At 37.2% G+C, this 23,218-nt stretch overlaps 1 protein-coding gene across 2 annotated transcripts in view; it reads right to left on the minus strand.

The window, feature by feature from the left end:
- glt1d1 (glycosyltransferase 1 domain containing 1) overlaps positions 1-23,218 on the minus strand; it is a 46,879-nt gene that overhangs the window by 19,019 nt on the left and 4,642 nt on the right. Inside the window, exons 2-6 of one of the 2 annotated variants that reach the window (XM_062051090.1) lie at positions 22,478-22,629; positions 22,253-22,358; positions 15,700-15,751; positions 14,841-14,877; positions 11,133-11,189 (exon numbers count right to left, since the gene is read on the minus strand). In XM_062051090.1, coding sequence (XP_061907074.1) covers positions 11,133-11,189; positions 14,841-14,877; positions 15,700-15,751; positions 22,253-22,358; positions 22,478-22,629 — 404 coding nt within the window. The remainder of the gene's footprint in view (positions 1-11,132; positions 11,190-14,840; positions 14,878-15,699; positions 15,752-22,252; positions 22,359-22,477; positions 22,630-23,218) is intronic. The other variant, XM_062051091.1, reaches the window with a different exon arrangement.

A 23,218-nucleotide genomic window follows, 5' to 3' on the forward strand; every position in this document is an offset into this window, starting at 1 on the left:
AATAACAAAACATTGCATAATGAACATCCCAAGTACATTGGCAGGTAATGAAAGTGATACATCAACCAAGGTCAGGAAGAAAATAAGACGGCAGTGACTGATGTGTTTGCGCTATTCCCTGATCAGAGTTGTAATGCTCAGCAAGGGAAATTGAAAGGCACTAAAAGGCGTGGCCTAATCACTGTAGTCATAACTACATGGCCACAGTCTAACGGTGGCCAGGGAAAGACTTACATTGCTGGAAAACAAGTAATGATGTCAAATTGTTTGAGGGAACTCTACTGAGTCAGCTCTTTGCCCAGTTCGCCCGACATTGGAGTGCAACCAAAACATTATTAAGAGACTCGCAGGAGAAGGGTGCCAATGACTGTACTGTTTAGCAGCTGACCTTCAAACGGCGTAAATCCTAATAACCCGACCCTGCACTATGATTATTATGACACACGCACAAACACACACACAAACAGGCACTAACAGGAACAGATAATCACACCTGATGTCTGCTACACTGGGTGTGTCTACATTAGTAATGATTGGTTGAACGCTGTCTGGTGGATTAGGGACATGTACCGTCGTGATCAAAATTTGGAGAGTGACTTAAATGTTGTGCTTCAATACCTTTTGCAGCTGAATTTTTGTGATTCCTAAAAACATTGCTTGCTCCGATCAGGGTTTCTTGCTGCCGATTCTGGTACCGATGATCCATGAGTGAGATCGGTCGATACAGTTTACATGTATTAACTGTAAATCTTTTGATTTATTTATGGTGAGTGCTATTGCCAGTGTAATTTAAGCTACTTCTTTATTCCTTTACATGGTATAGTTCAGCGTTTCTCAAAGTGTGGGGCGCGCCCCACTGGTGGGGAATAGAGACATGACAGGTGGGGCGCGAGGAACGGGAGGAAATTTCACTTTGATTTTTTTTATTTTTTTATTATTATAATCTTTGATTTTTTTTTTTTTACTATGCTTTCATTTTCTATACACACTGGAAATCACTTTGTGATTCTGTCTGTGAAATCCGCTATATAAATAAATGTAAATTACTTATTTTTCCTGTAGGCTTTACATTTCTAGGTAGGAGCGAAAGTTTGACAGACATAGCAACAGTAACTAATGGGGGCGGGGCTAAGCGGAAGCTTTGTGAATGGCGAGTCACTGTGCGAGGATTTGCTGTTTTGCAAATACATAAAAAATAGAGCCACTGCTGATGAGCTGTTCAAGATAATGGACAGTTTCCTCAAAGAACACGACCTTAAATGGGAAAACTGTGTGGGCTTTTGCTCTGATGGCGCGCATGGCAAAGTCAAGAAACGGGCTGCAGGCTCTAATAAAGAGGGTTGCGCCAAATGCGCATTGGACACAACGTGTCATTCACCGGGAAACACTCGCGTCAAGGCAGCTTAGCCCCGAATTCAATGAGGTTTTAACAGTGGCAGTGTCAAGCATGCAACCCCGATTTGAAAAGCTGTGCAGTGCAAAACAGGCTCATTGCAGCCACTAATGCTGGAGTACTGTAAAACTCATGTTCCCTTGCCCTGTCCTCCTTTTTTTGGCAAAGATTGCAAAGTGGCACTTTTATTTTCATTTATTATTGAACTTGATGCAAGTTATTTGATTTATTATTGAACTTGATGCAAGTTATAACACTTTTATTTGATTTATTATTGAACTTGATGCAAGTTATAACACTTTTGTTTTATTTATTATTGAACTTGATGCAAGTTATAACACTTTTATCTAAATTATTATTGAACTTGATGCAAGTTATAACACTTTTTTTGATTTATTATTGAACTTGATGCAAGTTATAACACTTTTGTTTTATTTATTATTGAACTTGATGCAAGTTATAACACTTGTTTTATTTATTATTGAACTTGATGCAAGTTATTTGATTTATTATTGAACTTGATGCAAGTTATAACACTTTTATTTGATTTATTATTGAACTTGATGCAAGTTGTAACACTTTTTTTGATTTATTATTGAACTTGATGCAAGTTATAACACTTTTTTTGATTTATTATTGAACTTGATGCAAGTTATAACACTTTTGTTTTATTTATTATTGAATTGATGCAAGTTATTTTATTTGATATTGAACTTGATGCAAGTTATACCACAGCTGCAAAGTTATTTTATTTATTATTGAACTTGATTTTATTTTATGTTATTGAGTTTGAATGTATAAAACTTGATGTTACTTGATGTTCGATAAATTTGAAAATGTTAAGCTTGGCATTAGCGTTCTGTTGGGGCGATGGGGGCAGGTGGGGCTTGAAAACTCCCCCTTGTCCAAAGTGGGGGATGACAAAAAAAGTTTGAGAACCACTGGTATAGTTTAATCAAAACAAAGTCAATAGTACACAATAACTAAACAAGCAAAAAAAAAACAATCTACTACTCATTTACATTTCTTTGGTTTTTGCCCTCAAAGTCCTCATGAACTTACCTGAATTTGTAAACATTAACAATGTTGGTAGGATATCGACACTACCGATATATGGATTGATATGCCCTGCCCTTACATGTATGCCTTGCTGCTACACACCAACAGAGCCCCACTATTATCCTCTCCCGAGACTCCTTTTATTCTACAGCGGTCTAAATTTACAAGTAATTTGAGATATGAGCTGTCTTTCCTCTTTTTGTTATGCTTTGAGTTGCGAGCATAATTTGTGTTAGGAGCCCAACCCGCTACTGGTTGAAGTAGTATTTGTCAGAGGGTTAAGTCGCTTGAGCAATATAGATTTATTTGTTGTTGTTTGTCAGAGGGTTAAGTCAGAGGGTTAAGTCGCTTGAGCAATATAGATTTATTTATTGTTGTTACATATTGTTGTTAGTCTACACACGAAACAAACGTTTTGATTAGACAGTTGATCTCTGAGCAGCGCTCAAACGCGAACGTCAACACAATCCTGCCATTTAACTACTGCAACTGAAGTCTAAAGCTCCGATACAAGCAGTCCAGCAGCGTGTTTACTTATGTAGAGCTGGACAGCCAGTTAACATTTAAATGTCCTCCAATAAGCACACAACATTTTTATACTTTTAGTCAAGTTATTCATAAAATGTAAACCCTGGTAGGCTATAGGCTACTAGGAGCTAACAGCTACACAACAGCTACACACATAATAGCACACAGCCAGACATACATAATAAGTGTCCATAATTAAACAATATTGCAGTCTAAACCCTAGTATAATGGAATAGAGGATAATCAATTTATTGTTATGGTTAAAAACGAAGTCAATCAGTGCATACAAATAAAAATATATAAAACGAATAATAGTTATAAAAAACTGACTCAGACACACACATTCCGTCACATTCAAAGATGTTGCACGTTACAGTGTTGCATTGATTGTTATTTCAAGAGTCTGTATTTTGCATGCAAAAACCGAAACATATGGCACGGTCTCATTTTAAATTTGCACATATTTCCAAGAATTTGGGAGAATTTAACCCCGTAGTAAAAAAACAACAACTTTTCAATCTGCTAGTTTTAATTTGTATCTCCCTATACAGTTTTACTGATTGCAGCAGTTCAAACAGACGGTAACCTGTGTGTAATGTGTCCTTTATTTGTACTGCCTCGTTGAGGTTATCAATATAAACATACAGTACATGGAAAAATAATTTTGATAAACGTCTCAAACCTTATTGTAAATTAGATATTAATCTCATTATGGAAATCATAATTGACTTAACTATTTAAGAAAACTTGTATTTCATTGATGTAAATTGTGATTGAGATAAGGATGTTGTCATATGCAATTGCAATACATTGGAAAAAGGCTACGATTAAATAAGCCTTGCTTCTTCATACTTATTTTTGGACATGTTGTGAAGAGAAATGACAATATGTCAATTGTATGATGTAATATATTATGACTGCATACAGGTTCGAAACAAACTGACTATAACCATAATCATAAACAAGTATCAAAGGCAGAGGCATATTATATCCAGTAACAATCATGTCCGCATTATTCAACTTACTGTGTAATGAGCTTAACTTATTGTGGCCACTATGCATTGCCAAAAAAAACCTATTACCTCGCCACTTCAACTTAAAGACAGGGTAAATCTGTTCCAGACACTTAATAAGTTAGTGTTTTTCATTTCTACTCTTGTTCTGAGTAATTTCACACAACATTCCACAATGCAAAATAATAAAAGTATGTATGATTCATTCGGATTTCGTATAGGATCAAAATTAGTATTGGCCAGTACTTAAGGCTCTAATATCGATCATATCGTAAGTGGAAAAAGTTGTATCAGGACAACCCCAGTCAAAAGACATCCCAGCCCAGGTTTATTAGTGTTTATGAAAGCAGTCATGATTTTATGTAAATTACAGTTTGTAAAAGCACATTTTTTGTTAAAAAATATGAGTAAATGGCTACTACACAACCTTATAAAGTGTTTTAATTATGTGTTCGTTAATAAAAGTAAATAAGCACACCATGATACTGCAAACACCCACACAAGCAAATGCTATGAGTTCCATGACAGGCAAGCAAAATCCCCTGCTGCCAGTTAAATCCAGATCAGGAGGCTGAGGCAGATCTTTAATGCTATTAAAGCCGCTCTAAAAGTGACAGCGTGGAGTCTGGTCTCTGACCCCGATCCTCAGAGCCTATTGTCAATGGAGCCGCTAATTCTCCAGGATGTCTTCAACATCCTTGCATTGATTTCACGTGGCATAAGAAAAGCACACACGCTCAGGTAAAAGACCAAAGTCCTGACCTTAAAATAAGACGCGGGGAAATAATGGCAGTCGGAATTGTAGCAGAGACCTTGCAAAATGAGTGACAAAACCATCAAGAGAGAAATAAAGTGTGAAAATATCCTAATGTTCCAGCAGCAATCCTTCAACTCTCTATCGCTCATGCAGTTCACGATGAAAAATAAGGTCTGTGTTTGCCATAGACTTCAGAAAGGCTTTGTTGACATTTCCCCACATGCTTTAATTAGAATATGACCACGTATGCATAACAAGTGGTCTTCACTTGAACCGCTCAAATAAGTCCACCTGTCTCTCCTCAATCCCACTATTTGCAAGTACAAAATAACGACACCCTGTGTCATGGCAATAGAGACATCTTGGCGCTGTGGCAATAATACAAAGAAGCGGCTGTCATCAGGTTAAAATACTGCATTTTCTTTGCAATCGCTGACAAGTGTTGTCAGCCTTGTTTGAACATTTCTTTACGGCCTTTGAGATACAATGCCTATAAAAAGTGTTCACACCACTTAGATATGTCAGGTCTTTATTGATTTTAAAAATTACATCTTGGTTAAAGTGATTTAGATTTTTTGACAATAATGTTTAATGTCAAAGTGAAAACAGATTTTTACAAATGTGTGTGCGTAAACATGTAGAGGGTAATGTAAAAAAAACTGCATAAGTGACCCTTAAGTCCGCCATAAATGACCCCTTATGTCAGGGCTATTCAACTTGCAGCCCGGGGACCAAGTCAAGCCCGAGAATGACACCATACCGGCCCCTCAGTTTAGTTTAAAACTTGGGAGACAATTTTGCCACAAATTCATAAAAAACACTAAAGTGCTCCTGTTTTATAGTTCCTCTATGTTGCATTGGACCACTGTAAATACATCGGTAGATCCTTGCATTGACATTTTACCCTTGATAGAACACTGGGGTCCAAACTTGTGGTTTACATAACTGAGGCGTTCCTCAAGGCACCCCTTTGAGTCTTCTCCTTTTCGGCAGCATTATTTTTTTATTTTTAATACGGTTATTGTAACTAAGTTGTTGCTGTAGCTTGTTTTTTTTAGATGCAGACAGTAGTCATTTGTTGCGCTTATTTAGTTATACTAGTGGTGTTTCTCAATGGTCCAGTTTAGGTCCTCTCTTTTTAATCATTTGGGCTGTTCAACTGGTGGCCTGCATGTTCAGTTCAAAAAAACTTGTGAGAGACTCACATTTTTGCAGCAGATTTTAAAAACACTAGAGTGCTGTTATACAGATGATATTTGACTAGCTTTTTTGCAGAAGGTCCTAAAAGAAACAGCAGTGCTCTTGTAACTCTGACAAAATGAATGGACCAATATTAAATGTCTACAGTAGAGGATGCGGGTTCTTAGGAATAAACTAGGAATGCATAGAGAATAGAGAAGTCCGGTCCCCAAGTCCTTAGCTTTCTGGAAATTTGGTTCCCAAATCAATTCAGCGGTATATCCCTGCTTTAGGTCAACATTTAGTAGAATCACAACACTTCGACTGTATGGATATGTCTTAAATAGGCTGGCTCAACTGAACACTGCAAATTTTCCCCATTGCTTCACGGGAACAGCTCAAACTTTCTTTTCAAGTCAAAACAAAAATTGTTGATTTTAGATCTGGGCTAGAACATCTACCATGCTGTCTTTGAAGCAGCTCTGTGGAGCTTTGGCTTGCTGGGAACTAAATCTTCTCCAAAGTAGTAGAAACAGATAACCTTTCGGGATTTGACGATATTTTTCTGTGTCATGTTCCCTCTCTACATTTACAATCGTTTCAGGGCCTGCGGCTGAAAATCAGTCCCACAACATCATGCTTCCACTACCATGCTTCACGGTGGAGCTGGTATGTTTGTGGTGATGTGCAGTGCTTAGTGTTCACAGAAAAGCTCCATTTTGTCTCACCAGACCAAAGAACCTTTTCATTTTTGCCAATTCAAATAGAAATTTGATGTGAGCTTTTTTTTTAAAAGTGTCTCTCTCTCTCTCATACACCTTAGACTGCTGAAGCACCAGTGCACCAGTTGTAGCCTGTACAGTCTCTCCCATCTGGGCCACTGAACTCTTAACTCCTTCAGAGAGGTTGTGGGTGTCTTTGTGGTCCCCATTACCAGTGTTCTTCTTGTCTGATCAGTGTGTGAGAGCCAGCAGTAGGCAGAATTTAAAATAATACCATATCCTTCCATTTCTTCATTATAGATGTAACTGACTTGTATGGGATACCCAGTGAAAGGGAAATCTTCTTGTAGCCATTTCCTGTCCTAAACTATTAACTTACCCTTTTTATCTTTATGTTGCAATTGTAGTAAGAACACTAATAGAACAGAGACCTCCCAGACACAGGTGTTTATATACTACAATCTCAAGACACATTAACAGTACTCAGTTAATGTACTCTGTTCTCGGTGATCTCTGTAGCACTGCAGGCATCAATCAGCGCACTTTCTTGGCTAAAGAATTATAAGCCACACCCACCTAATTTTTGGAAAAATTCTATTTTGTACTTATATTGGCTGCACAAGTCTATAAGTCGCAGGTGTACACATTGAAACATAAAAAAAAGGTTACAAAGGCCTTTCGTGGCCTGTTAGTGGTGGTAGATTTCAGTTTTTGAAGGCTGGGTCGATCACTTTTGGCTTTGGGGTGGCACATTGTCCATTTCAACGTGTCCCCTCAATGATGAGGCTGAGTGGACAAAGCGCTAAATTGCTAAATAAATGATTGTGTGAAGGCATTAGATTTAATATGAACTACTTAATTGGTCCACTGTGACCCGTTCGGCAATTTAGTTGATCAGATGTGAAGAGGCTACATTTATTGGTGCCGTGTGAAGTTCATAAATCTGGAAAAATCTATAAATTAGACGCAGCATTGTATAAAGTGCAGGGCTTGAAGTGGGGAAAAAATGTAGCGGCTAATAGACCAGAAATAACAGTATATGTTTGTAATTAATTGACACTAGCTTGTACACAATTTTTTCACTTTGACATGAAGTGCCGCTTATTTTTTGGGGCAAATTCTTTTGAAAAAACCTAAATATTGAGGCAATACAAAATGGGGTTGAATACCACGAATGGTATTTTATCTCATGTTTAAAAGGGCACTTATTGTGGAACAAAGACCATACTTGACTAATGATGCACATATTTTTCTTAAATCTCTCACTTTGGAAATAGAAAACAATAGGACACCTGCAGTATTAAACACACCACAGTACCTCAATTCGGTAGGAATATGGAATTTAATAATTATTTGTTACAAGCTAAGGATGAATGACCAACTAAATATATTCAAGGAGCGATGGGGTATAGAGCGAGTACCACTGATTAGTGTGCATTGACCAAATAAATACATTTTTACCATTAATCCAGATGAAAGCAACAAGTTACCCAACGAGAAGAAAGAGTAAGGCTTAAAAGCTTCTTTAGCAGCATCCAAATAAATGCAGCAATTATTTCAGAAGCACAACTGTTTTTTCCTTTCATAAATTCCATTAATCCAAATTGCTACATTTAAAAGCAAAACATCGGAGTACAGTATTCTCCGAGAAATAAACAAAGACAATTGATCAAATAAATATAGACTGCACAACAATACATTTAAAAATTATGATAGCTTATATTTAAAGATAAAAGCAATCTAAATTATGGTAGCCTTCTTAAACACATCAGGAGAAAAGAACACTTATGTTGTATGTCGTCAAAATGAACTAAGGGAAGAGTATGTGGGCAATTAGTATGACTTGCACCAGTTGTAAAATGTGGTGACAAATGGCCTTAGGCTAGAGCGCTATTAATCAAGTGCTCCTCTACACAGCACCAAAGTACTAGAGTGGACCTCCTCTTGCTGAGTCCAAGTTAAAAATGCATTAAGATGCATACACCATTTGAATTATAGTTGAAAAAAAGTATTGCTACAAAGTATGTTGTGGTTTGTACACCTTTATGATGCACCACAGTATAGATAACTGGTTCTGATCTGATCTGTTCTCAGTGCAAACTGGTTCTGACAATATTTATATCTAAAAATATATTGTGAGAAAAAGTAGTTAGGGAAGAAAGAAACTAAACCAAAATACCTCAAAGATTCATATAGCTGACATCCACGCTGACGTTTTTAACTGGCAGGTGCTGATTTGGATCTTATTTTACACCCCACAACATTCATAAATAAATGATTATTGGGTTACACTTGCTTTGACAGTATTTCCACATTCACACACACATTCACACACTGATGGTGGGAGCTGCCATGCAAGGCGCTAACCAGCAGCCATCAGGAGCAAGGGTGAAGTGTCTTGCCCAAGGACACAACTGACGTGATTAGGATGGTAGAAGGTGGGGATTGAACCCCAGTAACCAGCAACCCTCCGATTGCTGACACGGCCACTCTACCAACTTCGCCACGCAGTCCCACTGAGCACTTTGACACATGTATTTCTCTAAACTGTAAAACTGTCATAAACGCAGTATTTAATACTGTTTATCAGGGGTGTTCAAACGTTTTCCACTTAGGGCCGAACACGACAAAAATGCACGGGGCCACTTTGATACATTAGAAATTCTCTAACCAAGGGGTGTCCAAAATATGGCCCGTGGGCCAAGTGCACCCTGCCGAAGTCTTCAGTGCGGCCTGTGAGACATCAAAAGTTTAACAAAAAGATTGAACCGCATTGTTTTGTGGCCTGAATTTTAATCCCCTGGAAAGTAATTTGGCATGATATTGGGAAGACTTTGCCGCCTTCATGTGGAGATCGACCATATTACTAGTCATTGACTAAAAAGCTTACCGGTAGTCTCAATTGAAACGAGCACAGCATCAATATATATGACCTAATCCAAATAACTTTCCTCACTTATGGTGTAAATGAACTATAACCAACAAATAAAGTCAACACACGGTTGCACATACCACACCTGCTCATTGAAAGTTCTGGATATTATAAAACACCTATATGTAATTTAAAAAAATACACATATCAATCCATTATAGTGCATGATGGGTAATATATGCAAAACACTCTCCATACTACCCTATATTTGGCGCATTTAGCTGCTTGATATTTCTAATTTTGATAACAAAACTAAGGAGGTTGTCAGGGAAAGAATCAAGATAGGAGTCCAACTTTCACATACCCTTAATATTCGATGTTTTATCTCTTATACTTCATATTGCATTGTCTCTACAGTCTGGAGGGGGGCTTAAAGTTGAAATAGTTTAAGTTATGTGTTGATGTTCAGTCTGTCATTGCTTGCTTTAATCAATGCAAACTGAAGTGTTATTTTGCTACAAATGATTATGTCACAATCAACATCGGAGGAGACCACTCTCCTCACCAGAGTCCGTGTGAAGAGAGTCAGAGACCGTAGGGTACAATGGCGATGAGGAGGAAGGGACGGGGCTACCAAGCTGGCATTTAGCGTTGGCATGGGGGAAGTTTGCGCTCTCTCCGGCGGGACGGACGGGCTTTGTGGGGTCCGGCTGGATGAGCATGTGTCGCGGACACTCATCTTCTCACTCATCTGCACCGACTAGTTGTTGGCTAGGGGCTGGTGGGCAGCCTAGGACACAATTGGCTCTCTTGGTCGCCTTGTTGGGTCTGTTCTTGTCTCTGGCCGCCACGCGGACAATACTGTGGAGCATCGCTGAGGCCGCAGCGGTGTATCTGGGTGCTCAGATGGTGTTTTGGTTTTGTTGTTTACTATGCGTGGTGCAATCGTATGTGCACAATATGTATATTTCATTATTTTTTGTTTTTCGTTGCATTTGAGTCTTGTGGCTGTATGTAGAAATGGCACAGCTGAGGTAACAGCAGGTTGCATCAGTTCTGCACTCTTTTTGTGTTATTTTAATGTTTCCCTCGTTTTCATATGTTTTTGCTTCGTTCTTTGTGGACGTTTTGCGCCTGCTTTTGCAACCACATGGTTTTTAATGTGCAGCTGAAAGAGTGGCAGCAGATCACATAGTAGCTCCTGAGATTTTCATAATTTTACAATTGAGTTACAGTGTGTCAAACAATATTCCTTGTGGATAAATACAGTTTAAGTCTAAGTCTATATATAATATAGTTAATTAATATTCAATTATTTTAGTCTTCAGAACTTGTCAAAGGCCAATTAAAAAGAGCTTAGGGACAAAAATGTCCCCCGGGCTGCACTGAACAGCCATGCTGTATGCGTACCAGCGTGGTTGTAACCAAAAACTTTAAAATACTACAATATAATCAACATTTGACAAAAATACAGTATTTATCAAATGGTTATCTCACTTTCAACAGATCATGGTTTTACTTTTTCGTGAAACCATTTACTTTGCATGCATTATTTAATATGCAGTATTACAAATATTTTCAACAATACTGGTGATGTAAAAAGTGGTACCTGCACTTTGCAAGAATTCAGTCCAGTCGAAATCCTCTGAAACGTCTGTCTCAATACCTTTGAAATAAATGCAGATACAGACCAATATAAATTCAATAATTGGTGTCTTTTAGCATAAACACTTTAATCAGAATTCCATCCAACCAATTATTTTCTACCGCTGGTCCCTTTCGGGCTCGTGGGGGGCTGGAGCCTATCCCAGCTGCACTCAGGCGGAAGGCAGGGTATATCCTGGACAAGTTGTTTTTTGAATTATAGCCCTTATATGGCTGATGTGTGTTGCTGGGGACAGATAGAATATAGTACAGAAATGTTTATGACTGTCTAACTGGTGCAGCCAAGTGTAACAAAATAGGTCACAAGGCTAGGAAAGAAGCCCTTTAAATTTTTAGATTTCTCAAAGGCTTTAAAAAAAAAGAGAGAGATCGGAACTTGGGGGGAAAAAATAGATTTTTCTTTGTGAACACTAACTGTGAAGGACAGATAAGTTATGGCAAAACAACACACAAGTAAGAAATTGGGCTTTAAATATGGATAGTGTTGGGTAGTGGAAATGTTTCAATGTCAATGACCTATTCTACAGTATGTAGGGGAGGCTAGACTGGGTAACAATGGCTGAACCCCACCGATATCCCAAGTGGACATCTCTGAAATAGTTTTGACAATTCCCAGGGGCAAGGCACTACATTTATGAGGCTGACCCTGAGCTGCAGATACTCAATTTATTTCAGGGGGAAAAAAGGTAAATCTCTGCACCAAGTGATTTCAGGTTTATTAAACATAATCACATTGAAGACATTGGACGTTAGTGTGAGCAGACTAGAGAGAAGAGAAGTTACTCCTGGTTTGGGAAACGATTGGGATCTTTGAAAAGGAACTTGAATGTGTTGCAATGTAAAATCGCTCATTAAGTCACATTTAATGGTGGATAGATGTTTTTGTGATGGTAGTTAGGCAAAATTGAAAAGAATGTAATGAAAAATGTAATAATTTTAATGTAACGTAATGCATTTACTAACCAAGTGAACAGATCACATATTTTAGTACCATTGTATCAGATCAGTGAGTAGGGATTGGTGCAGAATTTGGAACTATTACAGGCACCAACCGAAATTCGCCAGTACTACCGGGTATCGATTCACGTAATATCAAATGGTGCCATATTTCGATATCTTTGTTGCCAATGACGTCACGTTCGCATGCAGACTAACCAAATTGCTTCTGGGTAATGTTAATTTTTTCAATGCCAACAGAGCAAGTATGAATGATAGAAATCACTTAAACGTTAAAGGGCTACTGAAACCCACTACTACCGACCACGCAGTCTGATAGTTTATATATCAATGATGAAATCTTAACATTGAAACACATGCCAATACGGCCGGGTTAACTTATAAAGTGCAATTTTAAAATTCCCGCCACACTTCCGGTTGAAAAACTCCTTTGGATATGATTTATGCGAGTGACGTCACAAAATCCACGGAAGTGGTTGTACCCCATCGACCCGATACAAAAACCTCTTGTTTTCTTCGACAAAATTCCACAGTATTCTGGACATCTGTGTTGGTGAATCTTTTGCAATTTGTTTAATGAACAATGGACGCTGCAAAGAACAATGTTGTAGGTGGGATCGATCGGCGTATTAGCGGCTAAGTACAATACTTACAGCAACACAATAAGGACTACTTACTACGCCTAGCCGATGCTTGCCGCCAAACCCACGGATGAAGTCCTTCGTCGCGCCGTCGATCGCTGGAACACAGGTGAGCACGGCTGTTGATGGGAAGATGAGGGCTGGCTGGCGTAGGTGGAGCGCTAATGTTTTTATCATAGTTCTGTGAGGTCTGGTTGCTAAGTTGCTAAATTAGCCTTAGCGTCGTTAGCAACAGCATTGTTAAGCCTTACCAGGCTGAGAATTTTTAACCGTGTAGTTACATGTACATGGTTTAATAGTATTGTTGATCTTCTGTCTATCCTTCCAGTCAGGGGTTTATTTATTTTGTTTCTATCTTCATTTGAGAACGATGCTATCACGTTAGCTCAGTAGCTAAGTGTGTCACCGATGTATTGTCGTGGAGATAAAAGTCACTTTAAATGTCCATTCCGCGTGCTCGACTCTCATTTTCAAGAGGATATAGTATCCGAGGTGGTTTAAAATACAAATCCGTGATCCACAATAGAAAAAGGAGAGAGTGTGGAATCCAATGAGCCAGCTTGTACCTAAGTTACGGTCAGAGCGAAAAAAGATACGTCCATCACTGCCTCTCTAGTCCTTCACTGTAACGTTCCTCATCTACGAATCTTTCATCCTCGCTCAAATTAATGGGGTAGTCGTCGCTTTGTCGCTCCGAATCTCTCGCTCCATTGTAAACGGGGAATTGTGAGGAATACTAGCTCCTGTGACGTCACGCTACTTCCGGTACAGGCAAGGCCTTTTCTTATCAGCGAGCAAAAGTTGCGAACTTTATCGTCGATTTTCTCTACTAAATCCTTTCAGCAAAAATATGGCAATATCGCGAAATGATCAAGTATGACACATAGAATGGATATGCTATTCCCGTTTGAATAAAAAAAATTCATTTCAGTAGGCCTTTAAGTAAGGCTTCACTTTTCCAAAATGCGCTAGCTTCATACTTATTTACATTGGGTTTGCCCTATACATGCTATTGATTAGCATTAGCGATTTGAAATGGTGATTTTAACACCACCAAATTTGGTCATGAAAACTACAACTAATATGCACGTTACAATCAAACCGCAAGTGTATAAAAGATACAATACTTAAAGTATGAAAACTTCCTGTAGGGCGCAACATAGGATTAGACATACATTCACGGCAAAGACTACTTTATATTTAGGCAAAGTGAATCAAATACGGCTGCAAAATTATATTTAGACAAAGTAAAAGCATGTTTTATTGTAAGTCTATGAGTTGGAGTATGTTTAGAACTATATTTAGATATTTTTTCATTTATTTAATCAGGAAAACTAACATCAGAACGACTGCATTTGCATGCTTACGGATACTTACATGCGCTTTGTGGCAAAGATGGCGCCAGTTGTTTAGTTGGCCATACTCTCTATACGCGACTCTGCTATAGGCTGTACACTACTGTCATCTACTGTCTTGTATTTGCAACTGCATGCAAAGTCTACTGTATAATACTTGCAAATGAGACTCAGAAATGTCATAAGAAAACAAGTTATAACAACTGGATGGCACAGTTATCATAAGCAGCTCATTTCTGAATGTTACATTAAATCATTACATTTTATTATTAATTAATTGACATTTATTAAAATGCCAAAAAGTACTGAAAATGTTTACCTTTGCATACCGGTTTTGATTTTCAGGTACCGGGAATTGGAATTGGTTCAAATGTGAAAACTACCCACCTCTAATCTTTAATGACATACGATAGCGACTGTTGTTGAAGCATAAAAACATAAAAGAATGAAGAATACAATTATTATATGGCCTGGGAAATGCAACCAGACAATTATCATTTAATCTATGCAGTTTCCAAACAAATCTCCTGGCACGAAAACATGTGTAAAAATAGGAAGAGATTTGGATTGTCCTACATAGCACGCTAGCCAATATTAACAGCAAATAGAACTCTGAATTGGTGAAAGCATAACAACAGAGCAAAAATGTGAACGAGAGTGCTTTGGTGAGTCAGGGCTGCACTGGCCTGCAGAGCTCACCTTGAGGCTGGACATACGTTTTGCTGCTCTGAGAATGCTTTGGAGGAAAAGACATCAGGTTAAAATGAGAAGACTTTTAAAAGCTTGTGCATGCTGTTCATAAATAAAGACTATAGAGTAAGTCACTCCATCATATTTGTCTGGCATTTATCTTGGTCTGACTAAATTTTCAGACAAACTCGGCCTTCCAAATGACAAGTTTCTCACAATAGGAATTTCTTCAATATTTATCGAGTGGATGGAAAGTAAATTGACTCCTTGTTATTACACTGGATCCACTCGTGTTATTTTTTCTCTGCCACTGTAAAAGTCCTGTCAGCCCACTGCCAACCCTAAACGACAAAGATAAAGCATGCCACCAGCCTCGATCGGCTGTTTATTGTTAGAATATAATCTGAAAATAAAGCACTACTACATTGTTTTAATACCAGATTGGTATTAAGTAGTCAGCCTATTGTCTGTGTAGTAAAAGCACTTCTGTTACTTTTATAATCAAAGTTGTCAGGCTCTTGGTGTTTGTTGATGTGTCAAGAATGTAAAAAAATGACAACCATTTTGCTCTCACTACTCGTATAGTGTACTAAACAAAAAAGCATAAAGACCTACAAGGCAGTTTATCGAAGTTAAAGTACCATCTCTTGCATTTGTAATAGTTGCATATTTATGTGGTGAATGTAAATTGAAATTAGGAGTGAACATGAAAGATGATGCATACAAGCAAACATAAAATAGTTGTCATTAAATAGGCACAGAAAGAAATTGTCAGTTAGGAGAAAAACAGTATGTGGGCCACAGACCTGCCACGAAAGTCATAAATATGGAATATTGCAGATGAAATGGGAAAAAAGTAAAGTCATACCAAATATAACATGGCTTCTTGCTTCATTTTCTCCGTAAATGCAACTGCAAACCTGTTCAAAACACAAACTTGTCATGTAACCCTTGCAGAAGTCATTTCAGTTAAAGACTTATCTAAAAAATGTATATAAGCAGCGACAATTACCAACAGGGAGTGAAATTGTACCAACAAGGGTAAAATGACTGTATCACATACACAAATAGCTCACAAAAATCTTTGTTTTGAATCATAATTTAAGTACTTACGAATACCTCAATTTCCGAGCAGCTTAAGATAAGAACTGTCTCGGCTAACATGTTTTAAGTTGCAAGCATCCAGAACACTCGTTAGCGTAGCACTGCCAGTCTGCTCCACACTGAAGCAGGAGTCTTACACCAGCCTAGAACATTAAAATAATATCTAAATGGTGGACATTTATCCATGAAAATATGGAGAAGCTGCTAATGGCGGCAAAGCAGTAGATACCCTAGAAGTCCACTCTCCAAGGTAAATGCTGATAATCCTTATTACATTATCTCATATTACTACTGTAGTTGTTGGTACTACATTTTGTTATAGTGTTTTTTACACAATATTTCTTATCTAAAACTTCATTTTTTCTTTTTAAACAGCATTTTACATATTGGAATTGTGCTGTTTTGTGGGGATCAAGCAAATATATATTTAAATGTATTTCAATGGGCGACGATGATCTGAGTTAAAAACATTTGAGTTAGAGCTCTCTCCTAGAATCAACCGAGCTTGTAAGTTAAGGTATAACTGCATGTAGAATTAACAAGAAAACATATATATATATATTTACAACTTTAAAACTCTGTGTGTCACTTTTTTGTTGTTCTGAGCTTGTGGGCAAGTTGGAGGTAGGTATTAACGTGACAGATTTATTCTGTCACATTAACTTAGGTAACTTTTTGGATAAATTGTACAGAGTGGTAAGTGTAGTTTTAATGCCACATATTTTTTACTTTTGTATTCCATATTTCTGTGAAGAAGAAACGCTATTTTTACGCCTTTACATTGAGATTCATTCTGATTGCTACAGATTTTTACATTATAATATTTGTTCGAATACTGCTTTGCAAAGATGCATTCATTTGGCTAATTAGAAAGACTTCTTCCAGCGGCCGCAGTCACAAGACTCTGTTTAGCCAATCTAACGTAGCCGCACTTATACTTCACACTGTAAAAAATGGCCCGATGTCAGCACTATTATATTGTTAGTGACTGTAAAATGTGCATATTTTGTAGTACATGCTGTTGTAGGGTCTCTTTGTCTCTCACAAGCACAAACACAAACGCACAAACACACACACACAAATGTGACAGATCGTAGCAAAAGGCTAATTTCCATCTGCAGTCCCCGGCAGGTTGATGGTAAGTATAAATAAATAAAAAGTAAAATTAAACAGCACCAACATGAGACAAACAGCACAATAAAATACATAGACTGAGATATAATATACAAATAAAATAAAATGGAGCGCCATATAAAACAGTAGGTTGCTGCATGACCTCAGCTCAGGAAAGATCAAGAATAAAGTCCCTATAGCAGTTAAAGTGCGATGGAGAAATGCTATAGTGCTAAAGTTTAAGTGTGCTAAATTGTTGCAAATAGTAAGTGTGGTGAAGGAAGAAAATACGCATCCCCTTGGCCCAGTAAGTTAAAGTGTTGGTGTTATTGCACATAGCCTTATTGCACAAGTTTGCATTAGCAGATGTGTTTATACATGGACAATTGCAAAAAATAAAATATTGCACAAAATACGAATACAACACTTTTAGAATAGAAATAGAAAGCTGTACAAATCAATTGGAACTAGCTGCAAGGATATCTAGATTTATTACACATCTATGCTCTTGTCCTTGACGGTAATGTATCACGTATAATGTATCAAATATGTTAGCCAAAAAAGAATCCCACAAGCTAATAAAAATTTGTAAAAAAAAAAGTATTTGAAGAGCTTTTTTGCACTCACTAATTCAGCATTATGTTGTGTTGTATTTTCTATGCACTCATTTTTGATTTATGTATCTGCCACACATGGAAGGCTGATCTATGAAAAATAATGCCTACATTAAACTGGTCACTGGTGCAAAAAAAGGTTGGGGACCCCAGCTCTAAAATAACGGTACTCTTACTTGAGTACATTTTTTGGCTACTCTATTCACCTCTCGTCAATGCATTGACACTGAAATTTGCATAATGCAGACTTAAAATGCCCAATTTAGCTAACTGATTTTGACTAATTTCAGTGAAAGTAAACATTTTTTGTCAGTCATCTGCTGAGAACACTATGTTCTTAATCTAAGGCTGTGTCAAGGTTTTGGTGAGCGTTGCTTGCAGCGTGACCCCACGGATGCGGAGATAGCAGCCGAAATGCAAGTACAATAATTTTTTAGTCACAGGAAGCAGTGAACAAACAAAAACAGAACACAAAGCAACAGTCTACAAAGTACAATGATCCAGCACTGAAGGAAGGACCCAGGTGGAACTAAAAAGAAGTAATGAATGAGAACCAGGTGTGCTGACAGGACATGGAACAGAAAGTAAAGGTGCTTCAAAACACAGAGACCAAACAAGAAATACTGACAAAACAAGAGCACCGGGACAGGAAGTGATTCTAAACACAGGAAAAATAAACTAGAAATAGCACTGGACAGGAATTAACACCAAAACACAGGAAACCCCAAACATGACCAAACTGTTAGTGGCAAGCCTAACAGGTTGTCAACAGCTTTTTTTTTTTTTTAGATTTGTTGTGAGTTTAGATTTGTTGTGAGTTTTAGTCTGATGTAGAAGAACTATATTGAAAGACAGTTCTGGCAGTAACTGGAGATACTAGGGGTGTCAAAAAAAAGAAACGTTTTTTTTATATATATATATATATATATATATATATATATATATATATATATATATATATATATATATATATATATATATATATATATATATATACACTACCGTTCAAAAGTTTGGGGTCACCCAAACAATTTTGTGGAATAGCCTTAAATTTCGAAGAACAAGAATAGACTGTCGAGTTTCAGATGAAAGTTCTCTTTTTCTGGCCATTTTGAGCGTTTAATTGACCCCACAAATGTGATGCTCCAGAAACTCAATCTGCTCAAAGGAAGGTCAGTTTTGTAGCTTCTGTAACGAGCTAAACTGTTTTCAGATGTGTGAACATGATTGCACAAGGGTTTTCTAATCATCAATTAGCCTTCTGAGCCAATGAGCAAACACATTGTACCATTAGAACACTGGAGTGATAGTTGCTGGAAATGGGCCTCTATACACCTATGTAGATATTGCACCAAAAACCAAACATTTGCAGCTAGAATATTCATTTACCACATTAGCAATGTATAGAGTGTATTTCTTTAAAGTTAAGACTAGTTTAAAGTTATCTTCATTGAAAAGTACAGTGCTTTTCCTTCAAAAATAAGGACATTTCAATGTGACCCCAAACTTTTGAACGGTAGTGTATATATATATATATATATATATATATATATATATATATATATATATATATATATATATATATATATATATATATATATACTTTAACTTTAAAAATATATATATACACACATACATATATATATATATATATATATATATATGTCTTAATTACGATACCGTGGTAGAGCGTAATATGTATGTGTGGGAAAAAAATCACAAGACTATTTCATCTCTACAGGCCTGTTTCATGAGGGGTTTCCTCAATCATCAGGAGATTTCTCCTGATGATTGAGGATTCCCCCCCCCCCCCCCCCCCACACACACACACACACACACACACACACACACACACACACACACACACACACACACACACACACACATATATATATATATATATATATATATATATATATATATATATATATATATATATATATATATATATATATATATATATATATATATATATAAGAAACACTTGAATTTCAGTGAATTCTAGCTATATATATATATATATATATATATATATATATATATATATATATATATATATATATATATATATATATATATATATATAAAATAAATAAATACTTGAATTTCAGTGTTCATTTATTTACACATATACACACACATAAAAGTCTGATCTACAAAATGTGCAGGCAGCATACCATTTCCCCTTCGAGCTGTCCTGGATGAACTGAAATTATTTTTTTCCAATCATTTTGGAACTTGCATGCGTACTTCTTCTTACTCGTCGTCGCCATGTCTCTTCTTCGTTCTTCTGCTTCGTCTCTGTTATGTTTTTGGACATTACTACTTGCCGTAGTTTTGAAGCAATGCATGATGGGAATCCGGATGTTGTGTGTCAGTGTATTAACGTGCCGGCTGGAATAAACATACGCTGAGAAATAGCTCCGTGCCTGCCTACTTTATGGGTTATAGATAAACCTATGGATAACGGAGATATACAGTATATAATAGTCTTCTTTTCAGGTGAGAGAGGACGCTAAAGGCAGTGCCTTTAAGGCATGCCCCCAATATTGTTGTCCAGGTGGAAATCGGGAGAAATTCGGGAGAATGGTTGCCCCGGGAGATTTTCGGGAGGGGCACTGAAATTCGGGAGTCTCCCGGGAAAATCGGGAGGGTTGGAAAGTATGGTACCAACAAGTAAGAAAAGTAGGTTTTGCATAATAGGACCCCAACTTAAGAGGTGTTTTGAGATAAGAAAAAAGAAAAAGCCTTGGAAATAATATTAGAAAAATTAAATATAGTTCTCAATCTTAAAAAAAAAGCAAAAAACATTTATGTATGCGTAAATCTACATGTATCTACATGTGCACAGCAGCGGAGCTGGTTAACTTGTGAAAGTAGCGTACAGTAAGTGTGTTTGCGAGAATGGCAACGTGTTGGCTGAGTGACATCAGTGAGTGAGTGGGCGAGTGAAGAGAGAGAGAGGTAGTGCGTGCACTGCGCAGTAGAGTATCCTAGTCACAAATCGGCGACCTCCTCAGTCTGACCCGAAAGCGGAGCTTAGCAGACCCATTGCCGGGTAAAGTGAGGGGTGTTACCCCCGACGAAAACATCAGCCCTGGAGGGAATGTCTGCCCTGTGCTCCTCGACTATGGGAGCCGAACAGCAGGAAAGGTGTAACAACATTATTACCTGTCACTCTTCATAACTCCTTGTTTGATCTGAATGCTTATTATTTAAATGTTTACCTAAGTTTGAAGCAAAGGTGGTAATACCAATCGGCACATTTGGCGAGGCATGTTTTAAAGCAACACTTACGGCGCGGCGCTTCCCTGTTTAAAGTGTCACCTTAATCGTTCATTTTGAAGCCCAAATTCCTCCATATTGCGCTTCACGCCCCCTCCTTGTTAACCAGTAGAAATGCCGTTTTTTTTGCAATTCTTCCTCTCCTCGATGTTATTGTTTGTATGCCCTTTGTGTGTGCATTTTGACAGACTCAACATCATGCGTCTCGGCTCTGTAGCCGCTCTGTAGTCAACGCCGCACAGCAGCTAAACGGAACCGGTATTTTTCAAAGGTGGTACAGTACCGTTTTCAATTGATTAGTACCGCGGTACTTTATTAGTAGCGGTATACTGTACATCCCTAAGTAAGACTGTCAAAAATAACGAGTTAACTCATGTGATTCTTCGCAAAAAAATATGCATTAATCATGTATGTACGCAGGTTAATCATATCATATTTTGACTGCCCCTTAACTTGAAAAGCGACGTGGGTTGTTATATGGTCAGTGATCATGTCAATACATACATGCGTCACTGCAAAAATTAGCAAAGTGTTGTGTTTCGCAGGCAAATTTAATTTCAAAATACACCCTGACTAAACTTTAGATAAAACGGTTACCAAGTTTTGAGCAAATAAATAACGTGCATTCAAGTAAAATACATGTTTTTAAATTTGTCTTAAGGGGCGGACTAAAACAAATTCAATTGATGTGTTTTGGTCTCGGCTGGCGTTTTTTTTATTGCCAATTTTGAAAATATATTATTATAATACATCTCCAATATGAAAAAACGTCTTTCAATAACCATTTTCTTGCATTTGGATCATTCCAGAAGCATGAATGCGCTGCTGTTGTAATGGTCCACCATCTACCTGTAGCGCATTAAAAATAGTTGTATTTTACATTTATTTATCATAATTATCAGTTTATATTGCATAAAAGTTGGTACAGATAATAGATGTGTGTTATTAGTTCATCACACACAGGTTGGTCAATATAATATGAATGTTAAGGGCACTTAATGCCAGTAGTGCAAACAAATAAATATTATCAATTATAAATTGTATTAATAGTTCACACGCAACAGGCCCACCAATAGTACACACATTATTATAGATTGCACACGAGCGCAGGTTATTTGGATCGCAGTAGATCAGGCCCATAGTATTAGTGTGAAGTGAATTTATTACTTCCAGGATGAAGTTGTCACTGTCTTAAAATGTTTGACTATAGCAACCATATATAACCATTGTTTTCCAAGATTTGATTTAGCAAGTCCTAAATTTGGCTAGCTAAATAATAATAATGAGTCTAAATAATAATATTACCTTGCTTTAAGTAGAACGTTGTCCATAACTGCACGCCTCTTCTCAACTTTCACATCTTCATTAATGTCTGTTCCGCCAAAGACAATGCCAAAAGGTACTTGAATGTCTGTTGTGAAGGTTATACATGAGATATGTTCAAGCAGACAAAGGACATGTAACATGTTTCAAGCTCTGTGATGGTTTATGAGATGACACGACTGATTGAAAGAAGAATATTCACTTTACCTAGGAGAAGTCTGCCGGCTTTGAAGAGATGAATGGCAAGCGCGCCATCAAATTGAATATTTTGTGATAGCAGGTTTGCTAAGTCAGAAGATGACTGAAATTCTTCTGCATGATGGAGCTCACAAGTGTGTCCTGCTGATTCAATGTGGGACCTGAAAATAGAGGGCATATGATATTAATTGTCACCGGATCGCACAAAAAACTGGATTCACTCTAACAATATTTGTTATTGAACTGCACAACCAAACGCTGTCCTTTAACTCAATGAATCACCTGCACTGTTAGCATGACAGCCAACAATTCCTCCTTACTCTCACTATCCACACTGCAAAAAGTCAGTGTTCAAAAACAAGGAAAAAAAAAAACAAAGATTAGGGGTATTTTATTTGAAATAAGCAAAATTATCTGCCAATAGAACAAGAAAATTTGGCTTGTCAAGACTTTCCAAAACAAGTAAAATTAGCTAACTTCAATGAACCCAAAAATACCTTAAAATAAGTATATTCTCACTAATAACAAGTGGACTTTTCTTGTTAGAAAAAAAGAGACCTTTTTGCTCAATATGTTGAAAAATATTCTTAAATTAAGTAAATGCAAGTGCCATTATCTTGACATAATGATATGCGCTTGGCATTACATTTCTTGAAACCATCAAACTTATACTAAAAACTAATTTATTGTTCTTAATGGAAAGGCAACAAGGCAACTGCTTGTTACTCTCTGGGTCTCCTAGCCACTCTG

Source organism: Entelurus aequoreus, linkage group LG06 (genome assembly GCF_033978785.1).
Source record: "Entelurus aequoreus isolate RoL-2023_Sb linkage group LG06, RoL_Eaeq_v1.1, whole genome shotgun sequence".
NCBI lineage: Eukaryota > Metazoa > Chordata > Actinopteri > Syngnathiformes > Syngnathidae > Entelurus > Entelurus aequoreus.